Source organism: Schistocerca americana, chromosome 4, assembly GCF_021461395.2.
Source record: "Schistocerca americana isolate TAMUIC-IGC-003095 chromosome 4, iqSchAmer2.1, whole genome shotgun sequence".
NCBI classification, from domain to species: domain Eukaryota; kingdom Metazoa; phylum Arthropoda; class Insecta; order Orthoptera; family Acrididae; genus Schistocerca; species Schistocerca americana.
This window is the reverse complement of record NC_060122.1, coordinates 643,786,122-643,811,243: the sequence shown is the minus strand read 5'-3', so window position 1 is coordinate 643,811,243 and position 25,122 is coordinate 643,786,122. Positions and strand designations below refer to the sequence as shown.

Genomic DNA, 25,122 nt, shown 5'->3' with positions numbered 1-25,122 from the left:
TCAAACTCTTCACAGATAGCACACTCCACACTTTTTTCTAGTTCACTCACTCTCTTCCCCTCTCCCTCTCCCACTACATCGGCGCTACGTCACTCATTCTCCCTTCACTTCAGTCCTCCCTCTACTGCCTGTCGACGAATCGCGTGGTGTTTGGGGGGAACGATAGGCTTAGGAGGGGTTGGGGAGGTGAGAGGCGAGGGGAAGACAGCGTCATCTGCTTCCTGCAGAGCATCATTACCCTTGACTATTTGTGCAGTTATACGTCGCGTCTACGTTGGCAGCGCTTGCAGACAAATGAATATTAAAGATACAGACGAAGGGGCTGGCTGTGTGAGCACGCACAGCCAACATGAAAATAAAATGTTTGCCTTGTGAGTCTGAAACTGAAGCATGCGTGGAATCCACGCTTGAAACATAATCGTTAATGTTGGAATGTTTATCTCGTACACATTATTGAAATAATTACACTAAATGTCAATTTGAGGATTGTCCTAATTAAATTTAAAAAATACATATATATATATATATATATATATATATATATATATATATTTATGAATAAACATCAACGGATTTGGCGAATGTTCAGAGATTTCTGTTTAAAAACACCATTTGTTCCACTTTTTTTCCTGTCAGGCGATTTCTTCTGTCAGTTATAAGGTGTCCTGCTTTCGAGAACACTCTTTCACACGGCGTGGAGGTTGCAACAATACACAGTCGTATTTTTGCAAGTTCACAGAGCGAGGGGTATACTGACAGCCGTTAAGACCACCACTGAACTGGATTGCCTTGTCACTATAGCAGCAGCTCTCGGGTGTGGATTACTCTGCAGCCTGGAAAACACTTCATTAAATTCGAGCCATAGACCAGAAGTACATTCAGTGGTTGGAACTGAGATTGTTGCAGTAGCAGTGGATGTGTTCGTCACAGATTTCTCACAGTGCCTGATCAGGTTTAATTTCACCTTCTCAGCAGTATTTTTATCAGAAAAACCATGTAATTTGAACCGGGGATCCAATGAAGTTGCTTCTGCGAAAATGGAATTTTCCTCTATATTTCGAAATCGTCGTTTTATGTCTTCAGCTAACTTTTCGGCCATCTGTTGCCCGTCTACATGAATTTCAGTGTTATTAACAAACTTGCAACACCATTTTTTCAACGAGCGACTAAGGAGTATAACTTTAGAAGCAGTGACAACATTTTCACTTGACATTTCCCCAGTGCAGTCTTTGAAAACTTTCAACAGGTCACAGGCTTGTGTTACACTTGCAATGTCCTCTGAAGTCAGATCTGGAAGATCCGGATAATGCAGAGTGATAACTGTCATTAGGGAATTCGTAAACTCGATTATTCTTCGCAGCATATCATAGGTTGAATTCCATCCTGTAACAGTGTCCTGTTTTAGTGTCAGAACTGGCTCTTTTAACTGTTCCTGCATATTTTTCAGTTTCGTGCAGACCTGTGAGCTTCTTTTAAAAAATCCAACAATTTTTTTTTACTTTATTCAGAATGGGTTGAATGTGCGGAAGTCTATTCTGAACAATTAAACTGAGTGTGTGTGCAAAGCAGGGGATATGTTTCCAGGCTGTGAGTCTTATAGTTGCCACAATATTAGCAGCATTGTTGCTAACAATACACACGACTTTTTAGTGAATGCCCCATTCCCTTGTGACACGTCGTAGTTCTTCGGAGAGTTTTTCTGACGTGTGCCTTTCGTCGTATTTAAAGCACTCTAGGAGGGAAGACGCCAGCTCCAGGTCTTTAACGTAGTGTGCTGTCACCGACAAATAACTCTCATTTGTGGTCGAGGTCCACCCATCCATTGTCAGCACAACCGCTTCCGCAGAATTAATTTTGACTCTCACAATTTCTTTCATCATGGCGTACCGTTGTTGTAGCAGTGCATTGGAAATGGTCTTCCGAGCTGGCATTCTGTAAGCACCATTCAGTTTGCATAAAAAACTTTGGAAATGTTTGCCTTCCACTATGTTGAAGGGCAAATAATCCTTTAAAACAGTCTCCAGAAGTGCGAAATCTTTCTCCTGATTTCTTTTGTTCGAAAGAGGTTTCGGAAAATACATAGGGTATGTTCCGTGATATTGATGTCTGCTGTCTGATAATGAAGTGATACTGTTATTTTCTGGCACCGACTGCTGTTCGCTTCTGGTGAATTGCTGATGCTGGTTCCGGATTGTCCGGGTTATTTGTCCAAGATATATCGGAAGATGCTGGAGCAGGGGCTGCTAAGCGCCTGACGCAATGACGCTGTTGGATGCAGCACTCGAACATGAGACGCTAGATTAAATGTATTTCCTCATTTATATGAAATACACTTAGAACAGCAGTTGCACTTTGCTTTCCCATCACCTAGATCGGCGAAGAAACCCCAAATTTCACTACTTTTACGCGATCGCGAGTTGCTAATCGTTGTATAAGAGTGAACAGACACAAAAACTGCTTTACGAATAAAATAAAGAGGGATTTTACCTGAAATCGTACCAATGGCTACAGGTGACACTTGACGTTTTGAATTTGGAGGGTTATTATTCTCAACAAAAATAAAATCTACAGGAAAGCTTCTGAATAATTACTTAACACAAGTGTATGAACATACTCATTCTATTTTGGATTAAATTTTAAAAGAAACATAATATTGGACTGCATTTCGTTGGTAGCCCTAGTTTTCAGTCCATGAATACAACAAATAGGGTTTCACTTGGCAGATAAAGACTTTTTTGGGCGCTTCATGAGAAAATATCGAGCAAGATTGAATGTAGTACCTTCTTTGTATGTGGTAGTACCTTCTTTGTATGCGGCAGGTGTAATGGTACTTGAATTACGTAACCATTACAGCACGTCACCTCAAGCTCTCGATACCAGCAATATTCTATTGTGTTTCTGTAAAATAGTTAACGTATTTCTGTGACAACATTCAGATTTGATTTCATTAATACAAAAGTACTTCGATACATCGATATGTATATATTGCAATGATATTATTCTTATGTGTGTTCTTTCTTTTGTCACTATGATTTTTGACGTACTTGTAACTCTGATGTTTGGGCGCGTAAGCGGTTATTAGAGAGTCAAGCTTTGGTCGTCATGTTAAAATGACGCAAATTGTAGTCAGTTTATGAAATGTGAGGAAGATATCTTCAAGTATGTTTTATATTGTGAAGTGATGTTTTGATATGAGTTACGTGATATTGCAACAAAAGTAATAAAAAAGAAGTGTAACTTAAAGTCGGAGTGCTGATTACTTTTTTACATCATCATTGTCCTAACTTGCAAAAGTTTAATCTTCAAGAATGGTTTATGAAACACATCTATAAAACTTTTGAATATCGCAGAATAACACCTAGGTCTCTTTGCATCCGAGCTTGGAATCATCACTACCTAGATTTTCGACGATTGAGCCATGAGTTCACAACGAGACCAGAGTGGGAAATACGAAAAGATGAGTGCCTAGTTTATCCATTATTTCAAGAAATGACTTTATTAACTGTGCTCTAATGACACCTGCCACATAATATAACTTTGCTGTTGCCCGAAAATGCAATATTTAGCAGCGTGAGCAACACTACAATCGTAATTAATTTTAGACCTTTGTTGTGGTAGGGTTGTTAGACAGGCTTCCCCATGTTTCTGCCATGTTTTGGTAAAATTGTGGGGTATTGCGGGGCTTTGTTGAGCGGGCGGCGCGGGGCGGTCGTGGCCGCGGCTTCGGGAGGCTTCCGTGCTTCATGAATGAATGACCTGCTTCGTTTGGGCGCTTCGCGACAGGGCGTGGGGCGGGTTGGATGGTTCGCAGGGATGGCCCACCTCTACTTGTACGGACGCGTCTTTTAGGGTGGTGAGGCAGACATGGAGAGGATAAAAAGTAGGTGGAATGTGCAACGACAAGTGGCATTGCAGGGCGCGCGCCGGATCCTTGCGGCGCTGTGGCGCGCCGGCGGCGGCCTGGCGCCTCCATGTAGAGCTGCCGCTGATTGCGCAATCACAGTTTGCTTAGTCACTATCAGCAAAGGCCTGAGGTCATACCCGAGGCTACTCACAGCAAGATGTCGGATGTAAGCACGGTTTTCTTTCTTTCTTTCGGCCTTTGTCTCGCGCCAACGCCAGGTCGGCCGTGTTATTATGGGTTTGGCAGTGTTAGTTTGGGAGGGTGGCCACATGGAGACTATAGCAAAGGCAAACCAAAATTCACAGTGCACAAATTGGCCACTAGCAGTATAACACAAAAAAGGATGCCTATATTTCTTCAGATAATAAAGTAAATATTTTGAATACCTTCAGCGTAGGCACGCTACCGATAGAGATGTGGGGTAGAGCGCGGCGTGCACATACGATTGTCGCTGAGGGCTCGAAGTAGGTGAATTACTATGGATGCCAAGCTTCAGTAGACAGTTTCACGGGTCAATGTGTCGAATTACAATGGATGCCAGGCTTCACCCCTCAGTGGACAGTTTCACGGGTCAATGCGACGAATTACAATGGATGCCAGGCTTCAATAGACGGTTTCACGATTGCTTGTGTCAATCGCCATCTAGCTTGGGTAATTTCTTCGCAGGTCAATGCGGTGGATTACAATGGATACCGGGTTTCGCAGCTCATCTGGTTTATCTGACTTGACATACGGTCGATTAGCTTGTGTCAATCAGCACCTAACTTGGCTGACTTTCACAATTGCTTGTGTCAATCGTCATCTAGCTTGGGTGATTTCTTTGCAGGTCAATACGGTGAATTTCAATGGATGCCGGGTTTCGCAGCTCATCTGGTTTATCTGACTTGACATACGGTCGATTAGCTTGTGTCAATCAACATCTAACTTGGCTGACTTCGTTGCCGCAACGTTTGTGTAGGAGACTGGTAGATTTATTTAATATGTCCTGTAGAATAACTGCCAGAACTTAAATGGAATCAGCTTACTGGACACCGCACACAAAGTTTATGCAGGAATAGTAAACGAAGGGGTTAAAGGTTATAGCTGAGAGTTTATTAGGCGAAGAACAAATGACAAATGGGATTTTTTTTTTGGGGGGGGGGGGGGCGAGGCGGTGTACTGTTTATTTGCAAATAAACAAAAAACCTAAAAACAAAAAGAGGCAATCCCATTTAGCATATTGATTTTATTGAGGTATTTGGCAACATTGATATAAAGAAACTATGGAAAATTATGGGGATACAGGGATATCCACAACATCTAATAGACGTTAGCATTTATTGATTTTATTGAGGTATTTGGTAACATTGATATAAAGAAACTATGGAAAATTATGAGGATACGGAGATATGCACAACATCTAATAGACGTTTTAAAGCGTCTGTACAAACACACCATTGTACTTTTAAATATAATTGGAACTCTAACACTGCCTATAAACACAAAAATCGGAGTTACACAAGGATACAGCAATTCACCCATACTTCTGAATTTTTATTTGACTGATACAATCCTTAAACGGAAACAGATTTTTAATGGAAAAATTAAGGTTAACTGAAATTTCCGCATGATGTGTCTTTTATATGCAGACGACGTCAGATTGGTGGTAGAGAATGAAGATAGTCTACAAAGAGGAATACACTTATTATATAACTTTTGCGAAGAATACCATTCGATAATTTCAGAAAAGAAGACCAAAGCAATGCCTTTTAGAGGAAAGCATCATGTATGGATCAAACTGTGATTAAGAATCGAATAATATAAAAGGTCAGTATTTTAATTACCGTATTTAGGTTGTGACATCAAATACGAACATAACGAAAACATAGAAAAGAAATTAGCAAACTGTGGAAATATATGTGGAAGAATGAACGTATGTCTAAAACATAAATAGGGAAAGAAACAGGACTGAAACAGTATAAGACAACGCCAGCGCCAATGCTTGTTCACGGAAGTGATTCGCAAGTAGTAAATAAACGTCAAGAAGGTCACAATGAAACATCAGAGATGAGAAGGTTTATTTGAGCAAAGAATTAATAAAATATTCAGATTAAAAGTGCTAAGTTTTGGTAACCCCTCGGTCGGGACCAGGCTAGTCCATTGCAAAATTAGGCTACTGGCTACAAGGCATAGTACAGCGGAGCTTTTCAGTCAGCTTTGTTTTATCCACTGAAATTTTCAAAGACCGTCTATCACCAGTTATTAGTAACACAAGCGGTGTTGGTGAGGGTTTGGAGTCCAGCAGACATGGCCATTTCATTCTCGTCCAGGTGACGTCCTTGATTTAATCACTTGTCCTTAAGCACGGCGTATAGAGTCAAAAGTCTGTGAAGGTTGCGTCCAAGTCCAACAGAAGACATTGGACGGCGACAGCGGGTTCTAGTGGCAGCTGGCTGGTCCACTATGCAAGGCTGCCCCACGTGAACTGCCGTAAATCTACTCTGTGGCCGGTTATGTTGTCCTTCCGTAGTTTGTCTCATGGCTACTTGGCAAAGCCTGCTGTTATGATATGCCCTTACCGCCGTCCGTAGAGAAGTTGGAGAACTCGTACTATCAATGTAATCGATGTCGATGGTTGGCTCAGATGAAAGAGGAAGCGCTCATCGAAGAACGACGAGATGTACCACAATTCTCCTGGCTTAGGAAGGAATATGAGACCAAGCGATCACGTATAAAATATCGGTAATCGGAAACTTAATCATGTTGGTCCACCAGCAACCAATGCAGGAACTTTGTAGAGTCACGAACCAACTGCGAGCAACGAAATCACTCAGGCCCTTTCTCAGCACTTCACAAGGTGTTTGGCACCTCTGGAGCGTTCGAAGGCTTCACGTCGTGCAGAATTCTCAATGTTACAGGTGATGTACAAATCTGTAATCCTGACGTCTTGTACATAATCGGTGATTCAAAACCATATCAGTCATATGTACCCTTCGCGGCGTTCTATGATGACAAACGCAATGTATTTTCCATTAGACACACAGTCTATGGGAAAACCGAAAAAGAGAATCGAAGCGTTTGGGATTTGGTATTAAAGAGGAAAGTAGCAAATTAAGTCGGTTGATAATATTAAAAATGAGGGTTTTCCGCAGAACCGTTGAGGTAAGGAACAAATGTTATACAATAAAGGATGAAGACGATTGGTTGGTTGGTTGGTTGGTGTGGTCTTCAGTCCTGAGACTGGTTTGATGCAGCTCTCCATGCTACTCTATCCTGTGCAAGCTTCTTCATCTCCCAGTACCTACTGCAGCCTACATCCTTCTGAATCTGCTTAGTGTATTCATCTCTTGGTCTCCCTCTACGATTTTTACCCTTCACGCTGCCCTCCAGTACCAAATTGGTGATCCCTTGATGCCTCAGAACATGTCCTACCAACAGATCCCTTCTTCTAGTTAAGTTGTGCCACAAACTCCTCTTCTCCCCAATTCTATTCAATACCTCCTCATTAGTTATGTAATCTACCCATTTAATCTTCAGCATTCTTCTGTAGCACCACATTGCGAAAGCTTCTATTCTCTTCTTGTCTAAACTATTTATCGTCCACGTTTCACTTCCATACATGGCTACACTCCATACAAATACTTTCAGAAACGACTTCCTGACACTTAAATCAATACTCGATGTTAACGTTTTATATTTATGTCTACGTTTTATATCTTCTCTACTTCGACCATCATCAGTTATTTTGCTCCCCAAATAGCAAAACTCCTTTACTACTTTAAGTATCTCATTTCCTAATCTAATTCCCTCAGCATCACCCGATTTAATTCGACTACATTCCATTATCCTCATTTTGCTTTTGTTGATGTTCATCTTATACCCTCCTTTCAAGACACTATCCATTCCGTTCAACTGCTCTTCCAAGTCCTTTGCTGTCTCTGACAGAATTACAAGACGATAACAGAACATATTTCAAGATATTTGGGAATAAATTCTGTGATACTATAGGGAGCCGTAAAATTGCAAGAGAGGACACAGATTGCAATGTATACAATGATCAGCTGATGACGGTGGGTGTAAGTGCTACTGTGAGATGAAGACATTGAAATAGGAGCGGAAGTCGAGACGTGTTGCTTCAAATCAGTCACAAGAGGGTGTATTTTCACTGTCAAAGCGTCAACCGTTATTTTGTCTTGTTATTTGGTATTCATTGCCACACTTTGTTACAGAAAACTGCAAGGTAGGGTTACGGTACAGATCTTCACTTCTCTGTGCTAGATGAAGAATGAGTATGGATATGTGTGAGTTTTGTTTTATTTCCGCCGGAATCGATGTTTTCTCGTGAAATGTGCGGATAACGTTCACCCCATTAATTGAGGTAAAGCCCTAATGGACATGCTGGAGAATGTCCAAAAATCAAAGATCGACGTCATCCTTCCACAGCGTATAATTCATTCAATGAAAACGAACTCGAACATGTTGATTTTACTTTCTGCTCTAGGATTGTTGATAAAAGATACACATTTCCTCGGAGTCCTTCGTGGCTTCGTGGCAGCATAACTGAATGAAATCTTCACGGTTTTCAAGCCGCGTCAGTTGGAATAAAAGGCTTGAGCTTTCAGTGGCCGTCACCACCGTCGTCGCCAGCAGTGGAACCACTGACTGCTGCGGCCGGCATGGATTTCCGATTATGTAGCAAAGATTCAGTCTCTTGCACCAGTCAGATAGGGCCGAAACGACGCGTGCGCGGAAGGTGATTGGCCAGCTCATGGCAGCTCCGGCTCGCCGCAGGACCGAGGCCTACGAGAAAGACAGACCGATACGCGTACGTCGCGAAGGTTAAGCCGTCGGCACACCGACCGTGCTGCCGAACGTTATCGTTGAGCGTGCCAAGTCCAAAGTGCTGCTCAACGCTCAGGAACGATGCGACTTGTGCATACGGTACGTGTGTAATGACCATATAAAATTAATCATCGGTAAAGTAGATGCCAGACTGAGATTCATTGGAAGAATCCTTAGGAAATGCAATCCGAAAACAAAGGAAGTAGGTTACAGTACACTTGTTCGCCCACTGCTTGAATACTGCTCGCCGCTGTGGGATCCGCCCCAGATAGGGTTGATAGAAGAGATAGAGAAGATCCAACGGAGAGCAGCGCGCTTCGCAACGCACTCCAGCGACAGTTGAGGGATGTTTCTAGTTCGTTAATCACACTGTTTACTCATCGGGCGCGCGTAAAATTCCCACGTTAGCTCTGTTAAAACGCACATTTCTTCCATCGTCCACGAAAAGGAAAGTACCACGTCCAGTCAATGACACAGGCTTATAAAAGATCCATTACAAATAGTGCTTTACAAAATCCTTTCTTTCAGGAGTGCTAGTTCTGCAGGGTTCGCAGGAGAGCTTCTGTAAAGTTTGGAAGATAGGAGACGAGGTACTGGCAGAAGTAAAGCTGTGAGGACGCGGCGTGAGTCGTGCTTGGGTAGCTCAGTTGGTAGAGCACTTGCCCGTGAAAGGCAAAGGTCCCGCGTTCGAGTCTCGGTCGGGCACACAGTTTTAATCTGCCAGGAAGTTTCATATCAGCGCACACTCCGCTGCAGAGTGAAAATCTCAGTCTGGAGTGCTTTACAAATTTGGAATACTTCTCCGCATAAGATAAACATTATTTCATCATGCTCACATTTTAGTACAACCCCAAGGTCAGTCTTACTTGATCACTATTCCTACCCAGTAGCAGAATCTTTGCAACATGTGAATTATGAAGCGTAAAAGAAGAAGGAGCAAAATATCTTTATACAAGTAGCGCAATCTGTCCTTTAGATTGAGCCAATCGAACGAAGTCACGCCTCAAAAAAGGGGAACTTGTATTTACATAACATCAAATATTATAGTCTATACTTATATTATACTAATAATAATCAGAACCTAATAAAAACGCGAATGCTAGGAAAATAAAATTGGTTGTGTCAGGGCGCGAACCACCGCCCCAACAAAGAAACTGATTATTAGACAGTGACGCCATTCATTACGCTTAACCAACATCACACTTTTTGTATTTTATCATATTACGTTACCTCCCGCTAAAAACCTTAATCGTACATATGTTACTAACTGAAATTTAATTATAACACATTGTACCAAGAACAATGCGTTTTGAGTGGATCTTAAGTGTATCGCTGCCTTCAAATAGCCTACTCTCATTATACGCGAGTTACAATAATTCTTTTGCTACTAATATGATGTTTCTCATTATTTTACTGGAACAAATCACACAGTTAAGAACGGGTTTTGCAGTGATTCTCAATTTCCTGGTGCTCGGAACGGCATATATTCATATAGGCTTGAAATGAATGCCAATATGGCGCCTCACAACTTTGTACTGAAGGGAGACGGCGTGCTTGTGACGTGGGTGGCGTTGTGCCATTTCATTGGTCAACGCTCAGACGCACGCTCAGAATATCTGACATGCCAGATATTGCTCTGCACGTTCGGAAAGACTCCCTAGCTTGCTATTCCATGCTGTGACGTCAGAAACTCGGCACGCTCAACGCTCAACGTTAGGATGCACGTTTTCTAAACCTATCAACTCACAGCTGGGCGTGTCCGTATTAACAAGCATTGCATCTACTACCGGAATCTGCTGTTATGAAGTCAGTACTACAAAAAATTTAATTTAAGATCAGTACTCGATGTAAATGGTATAACGGCTTGTTTATAGCATTTAGTCTCTTTGTTTAACAGTCCTCATTTCAGACAAGAAGTGGTGCCTCATGCAACTGCTAATGACTTTGGCATGATTTTATTTTTATTGTACCCCAATACAGCTGTATCAAAATTATAAGTAGGACTTCCGGTAATTGTAGGACCCATAGCAGTAAGACTCCATAATAGCGGATTCCAGAGAAGATGCAGTTGTCGTTTGTACGAACACACACAGTTGGGAGTTAACAGGTACAAACGTATTTTGTCTGCTGAGCTGAGCGAGCGAGCGCTGGTCTACCTTCGTTTCGTACGCGCTGTGACCTGTCTTTCTCGTAGGCGTCGCGCAGGACTGTGTGACGTCAGATGTGGTGTGGGGTGTGGGGTGGGGGGTGGGGGGTGCAGCCTCACAATTGAAACTACAGCTCTTGCCTCCCTAAAAGAGTCAATCATTCGTCGTTGCTTCCTTCCGACGTTAGGTTAAGCAGTGTGTACGCTTAGGGACTGATGACCTTAGCAGTTAAGTCCCATAAAATTTCACACACATTTGAACATTTTTGAAGATGCTGCCGCATTCGCAAGGAACAGCATACCCACCGCGCTCACGAAGAGCTGTGTTTTCTTTAACAGGGTTTCAATATATTTCGTGTCTTTGGGAAGGGCCGGGACACCGGCCCCATTCCGTGTCTTTGTAGCAGATGTCCTAGCTTGCTGCTCGTTTCCCCACAGTATGCCCAGAATGCAGCCGTCTTGGCCTCTTCAACCGATTCGCAAGCGTCCTTCTTCGGTGATACCTGAAAACGTACGAAATATCTCCATTGCTATAACCACTCTCCCTGAATACGTCTCGTCAGAAATAACTGTCGCACTGTTTACTAAAGTGTCCAGGACTGCTTGCTAGAGTGCAGGGTGGCGAAAACAATCGGCGTTCAAGTGCCGATCAGAGTGCATTGGTTTTCTGTACACTGAATGAACAATCCGGCCTCCTGCTTTCCGCTCAACTAAAACACCCAAAACGGTAGCTTGCCATCATTCTCCATCTCGATGGTAAATTTAATGTTGGGATTGACACCTTTCATGTGGGCGACAAACTGCAGCAGTGTATTTTCGCCGTAAGGCCATATCAGGGAGGTGTTGTCGACGGACTTAGGCAGAAAGACGAACGCAACGTCGCCGAGATAGGAGCCTGCTCCTCAAAATGCTCCATGAAGAAATTCGCGACTACCAGAAACAGTGGTAAGCACATCGCTGTGCTGTCCGTCATTTCATAATATTCGCCGCGCTATAGCAAGTCGTTGCTGTTAGAATATGGCGGAACAATTAGACGATCCCAGGTGAAAACTTTTGGGCAAAGAGTCCAACGTATGGCGCTGTGGTTCTGAACACTGACGATTGCCACCTGAAGGTGATACGTTTATTAGAAGGCGGTGCGTACCAGAAGCTTAGCAGCTATCCGACACAGGCAATCGTCAGGAAGACGAGAAGTAATTAAAGCACTCTGCTTTACCAGACGAGGTAGTAAAGAAATTAATGCCTCGTGTCTCCAGACCTCTCAGTCTTTGTGAATTGCCGGAGATACATGAGAAAAATTTACCTCTTAGGCCCATTTAGATAGCAATCATCCTGCCCTCCTACAGACTGGCAAAACACCTCGTACTATTGTTAGCACCGAAACTGTGACTTTCTAAACACCATGAGTCACTTTTTACGAAGGTACCGATACAAGATGCGCTGTATCTTTTGGCCCAACAGTTCCCACCTATAATCGTCTAATTGTTCCGTCATTCTCTAGCGACAAAGTACTTTTTGTACTGTGACGAATGTTGTAAAATAACGGATGGCACAGCGATGCGCTTACCACTGTCGCTGGCAGTCGCGAATTTCTTCATGGAGTACTTTGAAGAGCAGTCTCTGGACTCGGTGACGTTGCGTCCGTCTTGCTTCAAATGGTTCAAATGGCTCTGAGCACTATGAGACTTAACTTCTGAGGTGATCAGTCGCCTAGAACTTAGAACTACTTAAACCTATCTAACCTAAGAACATCACACACATCCATGCCCGAGGCAGGACTCGAACCTGCGAGTCCGCCGCTCGTGGTCTCGCGGTAGCGTTCTCGCTTCCCGAGCACGGGGTCCCGGGTTCGATTCCCGGCGGGGTCAGGGATTTTCACCTGCCTCGAGATGACTGGGTGTTTGTGTTGTCCTCATCATTTCATCATCATCCAGGAAAGTGGCGAAATTGGACTGAGCAAAGATTGGATAATTGTACGGGCGCTGATAACCACGCAGTTGAGCGCCCCACAAACCAAAACATCATCACACATCATCGAACCTGCGATAGTAGCGGTCGCGCGGCTCCAGACCGTAGCGCCTAGAACCGCTCGGCCACTCAGCCTCCCGTCTTGCTTCGTAAGGTACATCGACAATACCTTCCTGATATGGCCTCACGGCGAAAGTACGCTGCAGCAGTTCGTCGCTCACATGAAAGGTGTCCACCCCAACATTAAATTTAACATCGAGATGGAGAATGATGGCAAGCTAACGTTCTTGGGTGTTTTAATTTAGCGGAAGGCAGGAGGCCGGCTTGTTCATTCACTGTACAGGAAACAGACGCACACTGATCGCTACATGAACGTCGATAGTTTTCACCACCCTGCACTCTAGCAAGCGGTCCTGAACACGTTGATACACAGAGCAAAAGTAATTACTAACGACGAGCACCTACAGTCTGAATTGCAGCGCTTGAGACACGTGTTCAGGGAGAATGGTTATAACAATTGAGACATCTCAGACGCTTTCAGGTACCACCAAAGAAGGATGCCTTGCGAATCGGTTGAAGAGGCCAAGCCGGCAGCTTTCCTGCCATACCGTGGGGCAAAGGGCGGCAAGTTAGGACGTCTGCTACAGAGACATAGACAGAGGCCAGTGTCCCGGCCCGTCCCCAAGATACGAGATATGTTGCGCCCTGTTAAAGAAGACATAGCTCTTCGTGTGAGCGGTGTGTGTAGTGTTCCTTGAGAATGCGGCTGCATCTATACAGGGTGGTCCATTGACCGTGACCGGGCCAAATACCTCACGAAATAAGCGTCAAACGAAAAAACTACGAAGAAGGAAACTTGTCTAGCTTGAAGGGGGAAACCAGTTGGCGCTATGGTTGCCCCGCTAGATGGCACTGCCACATTTCAAACGGATATCAAATGCGTTTTTTTAAATAGGAACCTCCATTTTTATTACATATTCGTGTAGTACATAAAGAAATATGAATGTTTCAGTTGGACCACTTTTTTCGCTGTGTGATAGCTGGCGCTGTAATAGTCACAAACATATGGCTCACAATTTTAGACGAACAGTTGGTAACAGGTAAGGTTTTTTTAAATTAAAATACAGAACGTAGGTACGTTTGAACATTTTATTTCGGTTGTTCCAATGTGATACATGTACCTTTGTGAACTTATCATATCTGAGAACGCATGCGGTTACAGCGTGATTACCTGTAAATACCACATTAATGCAATTAATGCTCAAAATGTCCGTGAACCTCAATACATTTGGCAATACGTGCAACGACATTCCTCTCAACAGGGAGTAGTTTACCTTCCGTAATGTTCGCACACGCATTGACAATACGCTGACGCATGTTGTCAGGCGTTGTCGGTGGATCACGATAGCAAATATCCTTCAAGAAATCCGGGGACATCACATTCGGTGGACGTGCGGGCCATGGTATAGTGCTTCGACGACCAAAGCACCTGTCATGAAATATGCTTTTCAATACTGCTTCAACTGCACGCGAGCTATGTGCAGCACATCCATCATGTTGGAAGTACATCGCCATTCAGTCATGCAGTGAAACATCTTGCAGTAACATCGGCAAAACATTACGTAGGAAATCAGCATACATTGCACCATTTAGATTGCCATCGACAAAATGGGGGCCAATTATCCTTCGTCCCATAATGCTACACCATAAATCAACCCGCCAAGTCGCTGATGTTCCACTTGTCGCAGCCATCGTGGATTTTCCGTTGCCCAGTAGTGCATATTATGCCCGGTTTACGTTAGCGCTGTTGGTGAATGACGCTTCGACGCTAAATAGAACGCGTGCAAAAAATCTGTCATCGTCCCGTAATTTCTCTTGTGCCCAGTGGCAGAGCTGTACATGACGTTCAAAGTCGTCGCCATGCAATTCCTGGTGCATAGAACTATGGTACGGGTGCAATCGATGTTGATGTAGCATTCTCAACACCGACGTTTCTGAGATTCCCGATTCTCGCGCAATTTGTCTGCTACTGATGTGCGGATTAGCCTCGACGGCAGCTAAAACACCTACTTGGGCATCATCATTTGTTGCAGGTCGTGGTTGACGTTTCCTATGTGGCTGAACACTTCCTGTTTCCTTAACTATCGCAAGTATACGGCGAACGGTCCGGACACTTCGATGATGTCGTCCAGGATACCGAGCAGCATACATGACACACGCTCGTTGGGCATTTTGATCACAATTGCCAACACGATATCGACCTTTCCCGCAATTGGTAAAAGGTCCATTTTAACACGGGTAATGTATCACGAAGCAAATACCGTCCGCACTGGCGGAATTTTACGTGAAACCACGCACTTATACGTTTGTGTCTAGTACAGCGCCATATATCACAAAGCGAAAAAAGTGGTCCAACTAAAACATTCATATTTCTTTACGTACTACACGAATATGTTATAAACATGGGGGTTCCTATTTTAAAAAACGCAATTAATATCCGTTTGACCTATGGCAGCGTGATCTAGTGGGCCAGCCATAGCACCATCTGGTTTCCCCCTTCAAGCTAGACGAGTTTCGTTCTTTGAATTTTTTTCGTTTGATGCTTATTTCGTGAGATATTTGGACCGGTCACTATCAATGCATCACCCTGTATACGTCAGTCAATTCACACAGTTGTAGAGCGTTGTACTGAGCGCAAGCGACAAATTAAACAAAGGGAGCTGGACAAATTGGCCATAGTTGAGCAGTGCTTGGAAAAGAGCTCAAAATTCTCTTTGAAAACACTAGAGTGTTGTAGCATGCGTCAACATACTGGGATTCCGTCATAAAACAGGCGTCTGAGATCAGAATGAACAACAAAAATTTTAACAGAGGTCGGGGGTATACACTTAGTACGGCGTGGAGGTGTGCTTTGGACGTCGAGAGGAAGCAACGGCGGATGCTTGACACTTGTAGGGAGGCGTGAGCTGTAGTTTAAAATGTGACGCCGGCTCCTCGCGCCACCTGACGTCCCGGGGCGGGCCGGAGCTGCTATGAGCTGGCCAATCACCTTCCGCGCTCGCGTCATCTCAGCCCTCTCTGATTGGTGCCAGAGGCCGAATCTTGGCTCTATAAGCGGAAATCTTCCCAGACACGGCAATCAGTGGTTTTACTATTGACCGCGATAGCGCAGATGGCCATCAAAAGCTCGAGTATTTTATTCGAACTGATGTGGTTTTGGAAACCGAGAATATTGTATTCAAGAGACGTATATCATATCATCGAGATGCGCTGTTATATCAGTTTTTAATTCTCTGATGTGGTGCGATCGATGAGCTCAGAAATATGCTGTCTAACACGAAACGAAATGAAACTTCACAGATGGAGAGAGAATATAATATTATTTCACTGATTACAAAAATGTATCAGATTTAAAAATCAATTGGCATTATAAGCCCACTTATTATTATGACGTCATAGTTCCTACAACCAGGATACACTGATTCGGTTGGGAAGAATGTCATATAGGCGTTTTATCATCTCTTGAGCCTATATGGTCCACAACTGTTGTAACTGGTCGTTGATGTCCTGGACACTGGCATTGGGACCGAGCTGACGTCCATCCCAGTCCCGCACATATTCTATAGGGGACAGATCCAGGTGTCCTGCTGGCCACCGGAATACATCACACAGACGTTTCATAGAGACACTTACCAGGTGTGGACGAGCATTGTGTTGTTCAGACACGGCACCACGATAAAGATGTACACCTGAGGAAGGCGTACGTTGTGGTGACAAACCATTGTACCGCTAGAGTTCCCTCAATCACTATCAGTCATGACCTGAAGTCATACTCAGCGGCTGCGCTCGTCACGACTCCAGGAGTAACACCACTGCGCCTCTCCAAAACAACGGAAGAACGGGACCTCTCCATAGGTAGGCGCCTTACTCGGCAACGATCTCAAGAAGTGTAGAACCACGATTCATCGCTCAACACAGTGCGACGCAATTCAACAATTCTTCCTGGCCATGGCATCACTCCGAACACAACCTTTGTATTGTGGGGTTAGCGGAAGACTACGCGTGGCAGTGTCATTCCTACTGCTAGACTCCGACCAGCGGTTCAAGATGACAAAGAATGCGACAGGGAGTCCACTACATGTCCTCGGACGGCAGGCGCAGATGCGAAGCTGAGACGATGTGCTTGACACATCGTATGGCGACCTTCACATGTAGTGGTCAAACGTGATCTGCCAGAACCTTGACGACGAATATGTCTGTCCTTACGTTCGCATGCGTACCAAAATGACTTCACTGTCACAAGCGAGTGACCCACAAATCTCGATACTGCGCGATTCGACCAGCCAGACAAACGTAGATCCACAATGAGATGTCTCTGGACATCTGTCAGGTGCTGATGACGCTATCTCACACAACTACGCGCCATCTGCGTGTCCTTCACAGTAATCGCTCAATATCTGGCGCAGTTCGCGTTCTTTATATACCATACCAGGCCTGGTAACAACACTAAACACGAAAACACTAATGTAATCTGGTGGCACTTCTATCCGTGACAGAGAACTGCAACTCGAAATCATTTGCATACCCACTGATTGTGTGTATGTGTAGAGCCTATGAAATTACATTGACATCCGGACATCTCTTCCGGATGGTTAACTTTTTCTTGTCAAGTTGTGTACTTATTGTCTGGCCCTGAAAGAGGCAATATGGTCTCACAAGTAACTCATGTAAAAAGCACTTGAAGATCAAATTCCTCGCTCTGTGGTTCTGTTAGTGATGTTCCTAGAAACCTGAGTTACCTAGGGGATCGTTGTAAATAACTCTGTTTTCAAACATTGCAAAAATATGACCGAACTTCAAAGCTAATTGGTGCCCCTCTATGAGAAAAATTTATAATGTGGAAGTAAGTGATTTTTGTAAGATAGATGCAGCGTTTCATAACACGGATACATGTACGTTATACGTTTTTCGAATAAAACCTTACAAATAAACAAACATATATATAGACTTTATTTATAGTCAAACAATGTACAAAATAAATCAAAACATTACAAAACTCACATTAATACACAAAAGAAAACAGAGGGACATTTCATCAAACCATTAATACACAAGAAATAAGCCAGAAATATTTCCTTACATCAACCTTTCTTATACGTTCCTGTGTGAACGTCCCAAGTACGTATCAGGGGAAGAAGAAAGTCTCTTAAGTTGTACTGTTTATGATTTTTGTTTCTGAATATCAGCCTTCAATGTCAACAGCTGCCTCAAAATGTCGCACAGTGAGCACTCAATACTAGCCAATGAGTTTTGCGGAGTAATAGCTTCTGCAGTAGCAAATGGAACGTTACTGTGACTTTACCACATCGTTCCTTCTATATTTTTTATTTGATAGTAATATTTGATAGTAATACTTCAACAATATAAACAGACCTGTCCTACAGTAGTCATACACAGCTGAGATTGGTTCATTTTATGACTATTAATGCTACTTAGTGTGTTTAACTGAGATGTAGCCACTTTAGAAGTGTTTGAGAACTCCTTGGTGATTTAACTAACTGTCTAATTTTACCCCTTTTGGTAGAAAGGTCCCTTATCATCATAATGAGTGTAAATTTAATTTATTATGTTTCAGTAAGTAGTTTTGCAACAAATTTTAAATAAAAGTAATTTTCTGGTGCCGCATGTTTCATTGTATTGGGTGTATATATTAGTCGTTAAATGAAAGTAAGAAGCAGTGTATGAGATTTCAACTATGTACCTCCCTGAAACATTGCTTTCGGAGTATTTCTCAGAGTCCCTATGCAAGTGAACTAAGTGTGTAAGGATAGCTTCTGAAATCGCACCGGAAGGAGAAGTGTGTGTAGTAGGACATTCAGTTTGCAAAAATACTCCAACGTGTATTTTTCCATTACATTAACGGTACTCAAGGATTATAATCCGAAATTTTCGTCACTGCTTTAAGTAGCAGTTTGAAATGTTTGCTAGCCCACTGTACGACGTTTTAAATATACAGCGACGGCCGTTAAATATGCTGCGGTGACGTAGGCAATATGTGGTTATGGCATTTACCTGAGGTATACAAATGTAAACTGAATGAAATGTTAATGGATAACACAACGCAGCCCATCGAAATTCTTAATATGCGGATGATATAACTGAAAAACGTTTCATGAAATAAGTATGGTATTGGATAACGAACAAAATTTACACACATTTTAACACGCTTTTGTGATTTCAGCAAAAATAGGTCGACTAGTTCGTAGAACACAGTTCAGTGGCTGCTGTGTGTGTCTGTCTCATAATCAACAGAGTTTACTACTGGAGGCCATGTTTTTCCATATATGGTAGCAATTTCTGGAGTGAAATACGAAAAGAATGTCTTCACCAACTACTTATTTCATTCTGTCTCCAGCTTCGAGACCAAGCAGCCTAAACGAATTAGGAATCATGACTTCTTAAACACGGACGAGCAGAGAAAATATTCCAGATATTATCCATCTCAACGGGGTAAAACAAAGTGTTTTGTAATTAATTTTGGCTTCAGTTTGGCAGTATTTGTAACTTAAAAGTCAATCCTTTAATTTTTAGTCCCGTGGAACATTGCAGTTTCAGAAATACAAAACAACGGGAAGCCATTGAAGTCTCTTCAAAAAAGTTTAGTTAAGTACAATCCATTCTCAGAGGCTGTAGTTGTGTGGAAATCGTCCGTCCATTCCGCACTTCAGACTAGGCACACACGTCTCAGAAGATGATAAAATTTCTGCAACCACGACGATTTCGTATGGTAATGGAGGTAATACGTAAAAACATTTAATTTGTAGAGACTTTCAGTGTCTGTTATTAATTATGATTTCTTACGTTTCTAATGTATGTAATACATGAAGATGAAGCACATAATCTATTTCGAAATGAAGAACTACACTGGAAGAAAAATGTGAATTTCATCACCATATACTGAGGTAGATAATATACTGGACAAGATACCTTCTTGTGTACGTTGTGAAATCGCTCAGTAAGTTGCATGGCGAGAGTATCGACGACGGAGTTTTCAAGACGCTCAACTGAAATGAGACGCAGCAATTTGCAAGTGTGCTTATGAAATTAAGACGCCAGATTTACTTCATTGTCTCTGATGAATCTTACCTAGCCGAGCTTTCTGCCATTTTGTACACCATTTCTCAACCTGTAGTCTCTGTTTTTGTGTAGTGTGTCGTCGTGACAGAAATAGAAGCCACTGAATAACACTGACTGAAAACACCCACACACGTAGACGGAAGGACTTTTATGGTCGTTTACGGATGTGATGTGACCATTTCGGCGTCTTATTTCGACCGCAGCTCAGTTGAGACTAGGCTTCTCTGCCTGGTAAAGTTGCAGTGACCACCTCGTAGCCATGATGTCTACAGCCTGTAGGTCGTGGACTGGTGTGATCTAATGAAATAAGTAAATTGTCGGTCAGACAGGATGTCTGCATATATTGATTTCGCAGCTGATATGGTAGACCCCGTGTCCCAATAATTTGGGGTCAGACTTAGATAGTCTCATTGAGCATCAGAAACTGAATACTTGGAGATGAGAAACCAACGATAGGAAACGAGCATTTCAGACGGTGCGAGTTCTCGAATGAGACCCGTATTTTATCTGCTCATGTTTCAAAATGGACCATGCTACCGGGTGCGATTTCGAGATGTGCTGTCACAAATATAGTAGGTTATACTATCTATATTCCGCGAAATGATGGGGTTTCAACAGGACGATATTCCTACCCACTTTAATAGCAATGTCGTGATCATTCTAAAAGCAGATTATCCCAGTGCCAATTTCTTCTGTGCCAATTCCGAAGAAGACAGGTGCTGACAGGTGTGAATATGATCGATATACCAGTTTAAAAAGTGGTTATTTTAAAATACTGAGACAAATTATTTACAGAAGAATGGAGAAACTTGTAGAAGTCGATCTCGGGGAATATCAGTTTTGGTTTCGGAAAAATGTAGAAATATGCGAGACAATACTCATGCTACGTCTTATCTTGGAAGAAAGACTACAGGAAGGTAAACCAAATTTAATAACATTTGTAGACTTAGAACAAGCTTCCGATACTACTGGCTAGACTATACTTTTTGAAATTTTGAAAGTAGTAGAGATAAAATATAGGGACTTACAGGTTGTACAGAAAATAGACCGCAGTTATAAGAATCAAAGGACAAGAAAGGAAGTTATAACAGAAGGGAGTGAGACAGAGTTGTACCTATCCCGATGTTATTAAAACCGCACAATGAATAAACATTGCCGGAAACCAAGGAGAAAATCTGAACTAAAATTAAAGTTCAGGGAGGATAAATGAAAACTGTGAGGTTAGCTGAAGACATTGTTATTCTCTTAGAGATGTCATAGGATTTAACTGGTAGGTTAATCGGAACGATGGTGTCTTGAAAAGAGGTTATAAGATGAAAATCAAGAATATTGAAGTGATCAGAATCGAATGTAGTCGAATTAAGTCAGGTGATATTGACGGAATTAGGTTAGGAAATAAGGCACTAAAAGTAATAGGTGTGTTTCGCTATTTGGGCAGAAAAATAACTGATGAGGGGCAAAGCAGACATATAAAATACATAGTGTCTATAACAAAGAAAGCAGTTATGGAAAAGATGAAGTTGCTGGTACTGAGTATAAATTCAAATTTTATGAAGTCTCTTTTGCAGGTATGTGCGTACAATGTATCCTTGTACAGAAGTGAAACATGGACTATAAGGAGATCAGACAAGAAGAGAATAGAGGCTTTGAAGTAAGGTGCTACAGAAAAATATGCTGATAATCATTTGGTTAGATCGAAAAACTAATGAAAAGGTATTAAGTCGAATTGGGAAGAAAAAATAATGGTACAACTTGACATTAAGATGGGATCGATTGATAGGATGTATTCTGAGGCATTACGGAACTGTCATTTAAGACCTGAGAGCAAGTGTGAGGGTAAAAATTGCAGAGGGAGCCCAAGATACGAATGCGAAAGGGAAGCAGTAGTTAAGAAGGAGGTGATACAGCGGATTAGCTACTTACGTAGCGTAAGTAGTAATGGAAACTACGGAGAGGACTGGGAACAGAATTACAGTAAGAGAAAAAATTAAAAGTTTGGGATTTACCGAAAACATTGAAACTCTCTCAGAGATTTCAGGGGCTTGGGATATCACCCGAACGGAGTAGATAGTGTCCAAAAGTGGAAACAAAATGAACATGGACAAAAATAAAACAAAGGAAACGGAAGGTAGTAACATTAAGTCAGGCGATAATGAAGCAGTCATTTTAGCAGATGAGACACTAATAGTATTATACTAGTTGTAACTCTAGAGCAGAAAAATTACTGATTCTGGTGGAAGTAGAGATAATATATAAACGTGTTAGGCATTTGTTTGGAGTGTAGCTTTGTATGGAAGTGAAGTGTGAACGATAAATAATTGAGGCAGGAAGAGAAACGTTTGAAAATTTGTGCTACACATAAATGCTGACTGTTATGTGAATAAATCGAATAAGTAATGGAGAGGTATTGAGTATAATTTGAAAATAATATAATTTATGGCTCAAGTTGACGAAAGGATCGGCTGATGTGATACGTCTTGAGGTACCACTGGGGGGGAGGCGTGAGGGAGGCGGCGGTTAAGATTTTAGTGGGTACCAATGTCTGACTTGAAATGGGTATAGGGTGCAGCATTTTTGCAGAGATGAAGAGAGTTGAATAAGATAAGTGCTGTGGAGAGCTGAATTATAGCCATCTTCTGAAGATTAAAATAATAGCAACGCCAGTGATGATAACACCCTTCCGCCGTTTAGAAACACAGATATAACAGATATTGTGAAAATCATTGTGAAGGTTTAACAAGTTTCCTCAAATCAACAAATTATTTGCATCTTACATCAGCTGAAGTGAAGTACCACCTACATCATCAAGATCTAGATCAATGTACGCTTCGACAGCTTCAACAGGGCAAACAAGGTGCCTCCAGATACCTTGAGACATATTGGCATTCACCCTGTTGACTTTCACCACGTCTAGGTGCAGAGTGTGGTGCTCAAATTGGACGCTAGGAGGTGGTCAAGGTAATGAAATCTAGCACTAGACGAAGATGGAATTCATTCATTTAGACCTCTATTTATTTAAACCTAATCTTCGTTAGTGCTCTAGCTTATTTTTAAGCAATTATCGAGTGTTATGTTGTATAAAATGTATAATTCGTTGTCACCACATATTTTACCTCCACATCTTTTTAATATCTTTAATGTTTGTTACAGCGTTTCTTCAGGTATGTGAATAAATATTCACACTGAAATTCTTAGTCTGTTCTTAGCTTTATTCTTTGGTCACTGTTATATATCTGCAAATGTCTCCCACCTTACGTGCTCTTATTGTCCGTCAGACCATCGAGCCCAGTATAGTTTGTAAAAGAACACGAACGGTAGTGCATCACATGATTACGCTGCCATTTTCATGTGTGTTGCACCTTAGTCGACGTAATTATCTTTCTGTTAAGTTACGTTCACAACACTGTGTTCCCGTTTCATGGCGGTAATGTGATGTGCGTTTTATTCTAGAACGCTAATGGAGTTTTACCTGTTGGCTTGTTCAACGATCTTCCTGACGTTCCGCCAACGATAGTGGCTGGTGTTACTACTGTAGTAACCAAAACCAACCGCGGGAACGCCTTGGGCTGCGGATCGGAGCCGCCAGGCGGGGAAGCCGCTGGCGGTGGAGCACGCACCACCGGGTAAACACAAGGACGAGTCGGACGACAGACGAACGACAACCGACAACGACCAACTATGACCGACACAACAAGGAATAGATAAACGGAGGCTTGTGGAAACCACAGCACCAAACACCAACACTAAATCCACTCGGAACCAGAGCCAGGCAAATGTCAACAACGAGCAACGACCAGAACGCAGTACCGCCGAGATACAGACGCAATCCAGAGCGAGTACCAGACTGACTGGACTAGGGCAGAGTGGGTCCCTACATACGAAACCGGAGGGAGCGGCTATTGGCCGTTGTCTGCGCGTGGCGTAGCGGTGGCGCCCTCGCTGCACGAGAGCCGCTGCTCTGAAGAGCCGTCGCTGACGCGGATCCCTCTATGGGCTGGCCACGTCCATTTGTTCTGGCGCTTGTTCGACTTCCGCCCTCTCAACTGCTGGTGGTGGAGAGTGGATCTATGATAATGCCAGCAACTAGTACTGACAAAACGTCAGGAAAGTCGTTAAACAAACGTCAGGCGTAAACCCTGTGATGGATGCCAGTAGGTAATACATCACAACTGGCCACGAAAGCCTCAGTTATTTTGTACTTGACAGCAGCTTAGATGTTGGAATTTTATGCACAACGAGAAAGTGGTCTAAATAAATAGAGTGCAAGTGGAAAAAGGCGCCTTCACTTCATAGGTGTATGGCAGTTGTGCCCACTACGAAGATGTTGACAGTGAACGTTCAGACGCTGCTGTCCGAGGCGTTGTTTCCTTTGAGGGGTTCCGACGCATCGCGGCCCCTGCCGTCGAGGTCGAAGCTGAGCGCCGTGGAGCGCATGACGGCGTTGCGCCGGAAGGACGCCATGCGGCTGCGCGCAGAGCGCTCCTTCCACGTGGGGCCGGCGTCGGAGGCGGTGCGCTTGGCGGGCAGCGGGCAGTGGGCGCGGGCGCGCGCCGCCGGGCCGCGGGCAGCCGCCGCCGACGCCGACGCGGCCGCCGCCGCCGACCGCACCGACGCCAGCGAGGAGCGCGACCCGGAGCGCCAGGCGAACAGGTCGGGCGCGGAGCGGTGCTGCCGCCGCACCGCCGCCAGCGTCGGCCACGCCCTGCCAGCGCCGTTGCGCATCTCGCCGTCGGCGCCGCGCAGCAGCGCCAGCTGCCGCTCGCGGTAGCCGAAGAGGCGCGCGAAGCCGGCGCGGAACTTGGACGACATGAGGCTGTAGAGGATGGGGTTCACCGCCGAATTGAGGTAGAACATGGTGCGGCAGAAGTAGAGCAGGCTGTAGTAGGCCTCGATGCCCAGCGCGCGCACCGACGCGCTGCTGGCGAACACGATCCAGAGGGTGAAGGCGCGGAACGGCAGCAGGCACAGGAAGAAGGAGAGCACCACCGTGGCCAGCATCAGCACCACCTGGCGGCGGGCGCGCACGTTGCCGCCCGCCTCCGGCGGCGCCGCGGCAGCGCCCGGGGCGCTGCCGCCCCCGCAAGTGGAGTGGGCGGCGGCGCCGGCACCACCTGTGGAGGCGGAGGAGGTGGAGCCGGCGGCCGGC

At 43.7% G+C, this 25,122-nt stretch overlaps 1 protein-coding gene across 1 annotated transcript in view; it reads right to left on the bottom strand.

The window, feature by feature from the left end:
• The window catches only part of LOC124613669 (galanin receptor type 2-like), a 128,811-nt gene that overhangs the window by 31,458 nt on the left and 72,231 nt on the right, over positions 1-25,122 (bottom strand). The window contains exon 3 of the mRNA XM_047142386.1: positions 24,718-25,044. Coding sequence (XP_046998342.1) covers positions 24,718-25,044 — 327 coding nt within the window. The remainder of the gene's footprint in view (positions 1-24,717; positions 25,045-25,122) is intronic.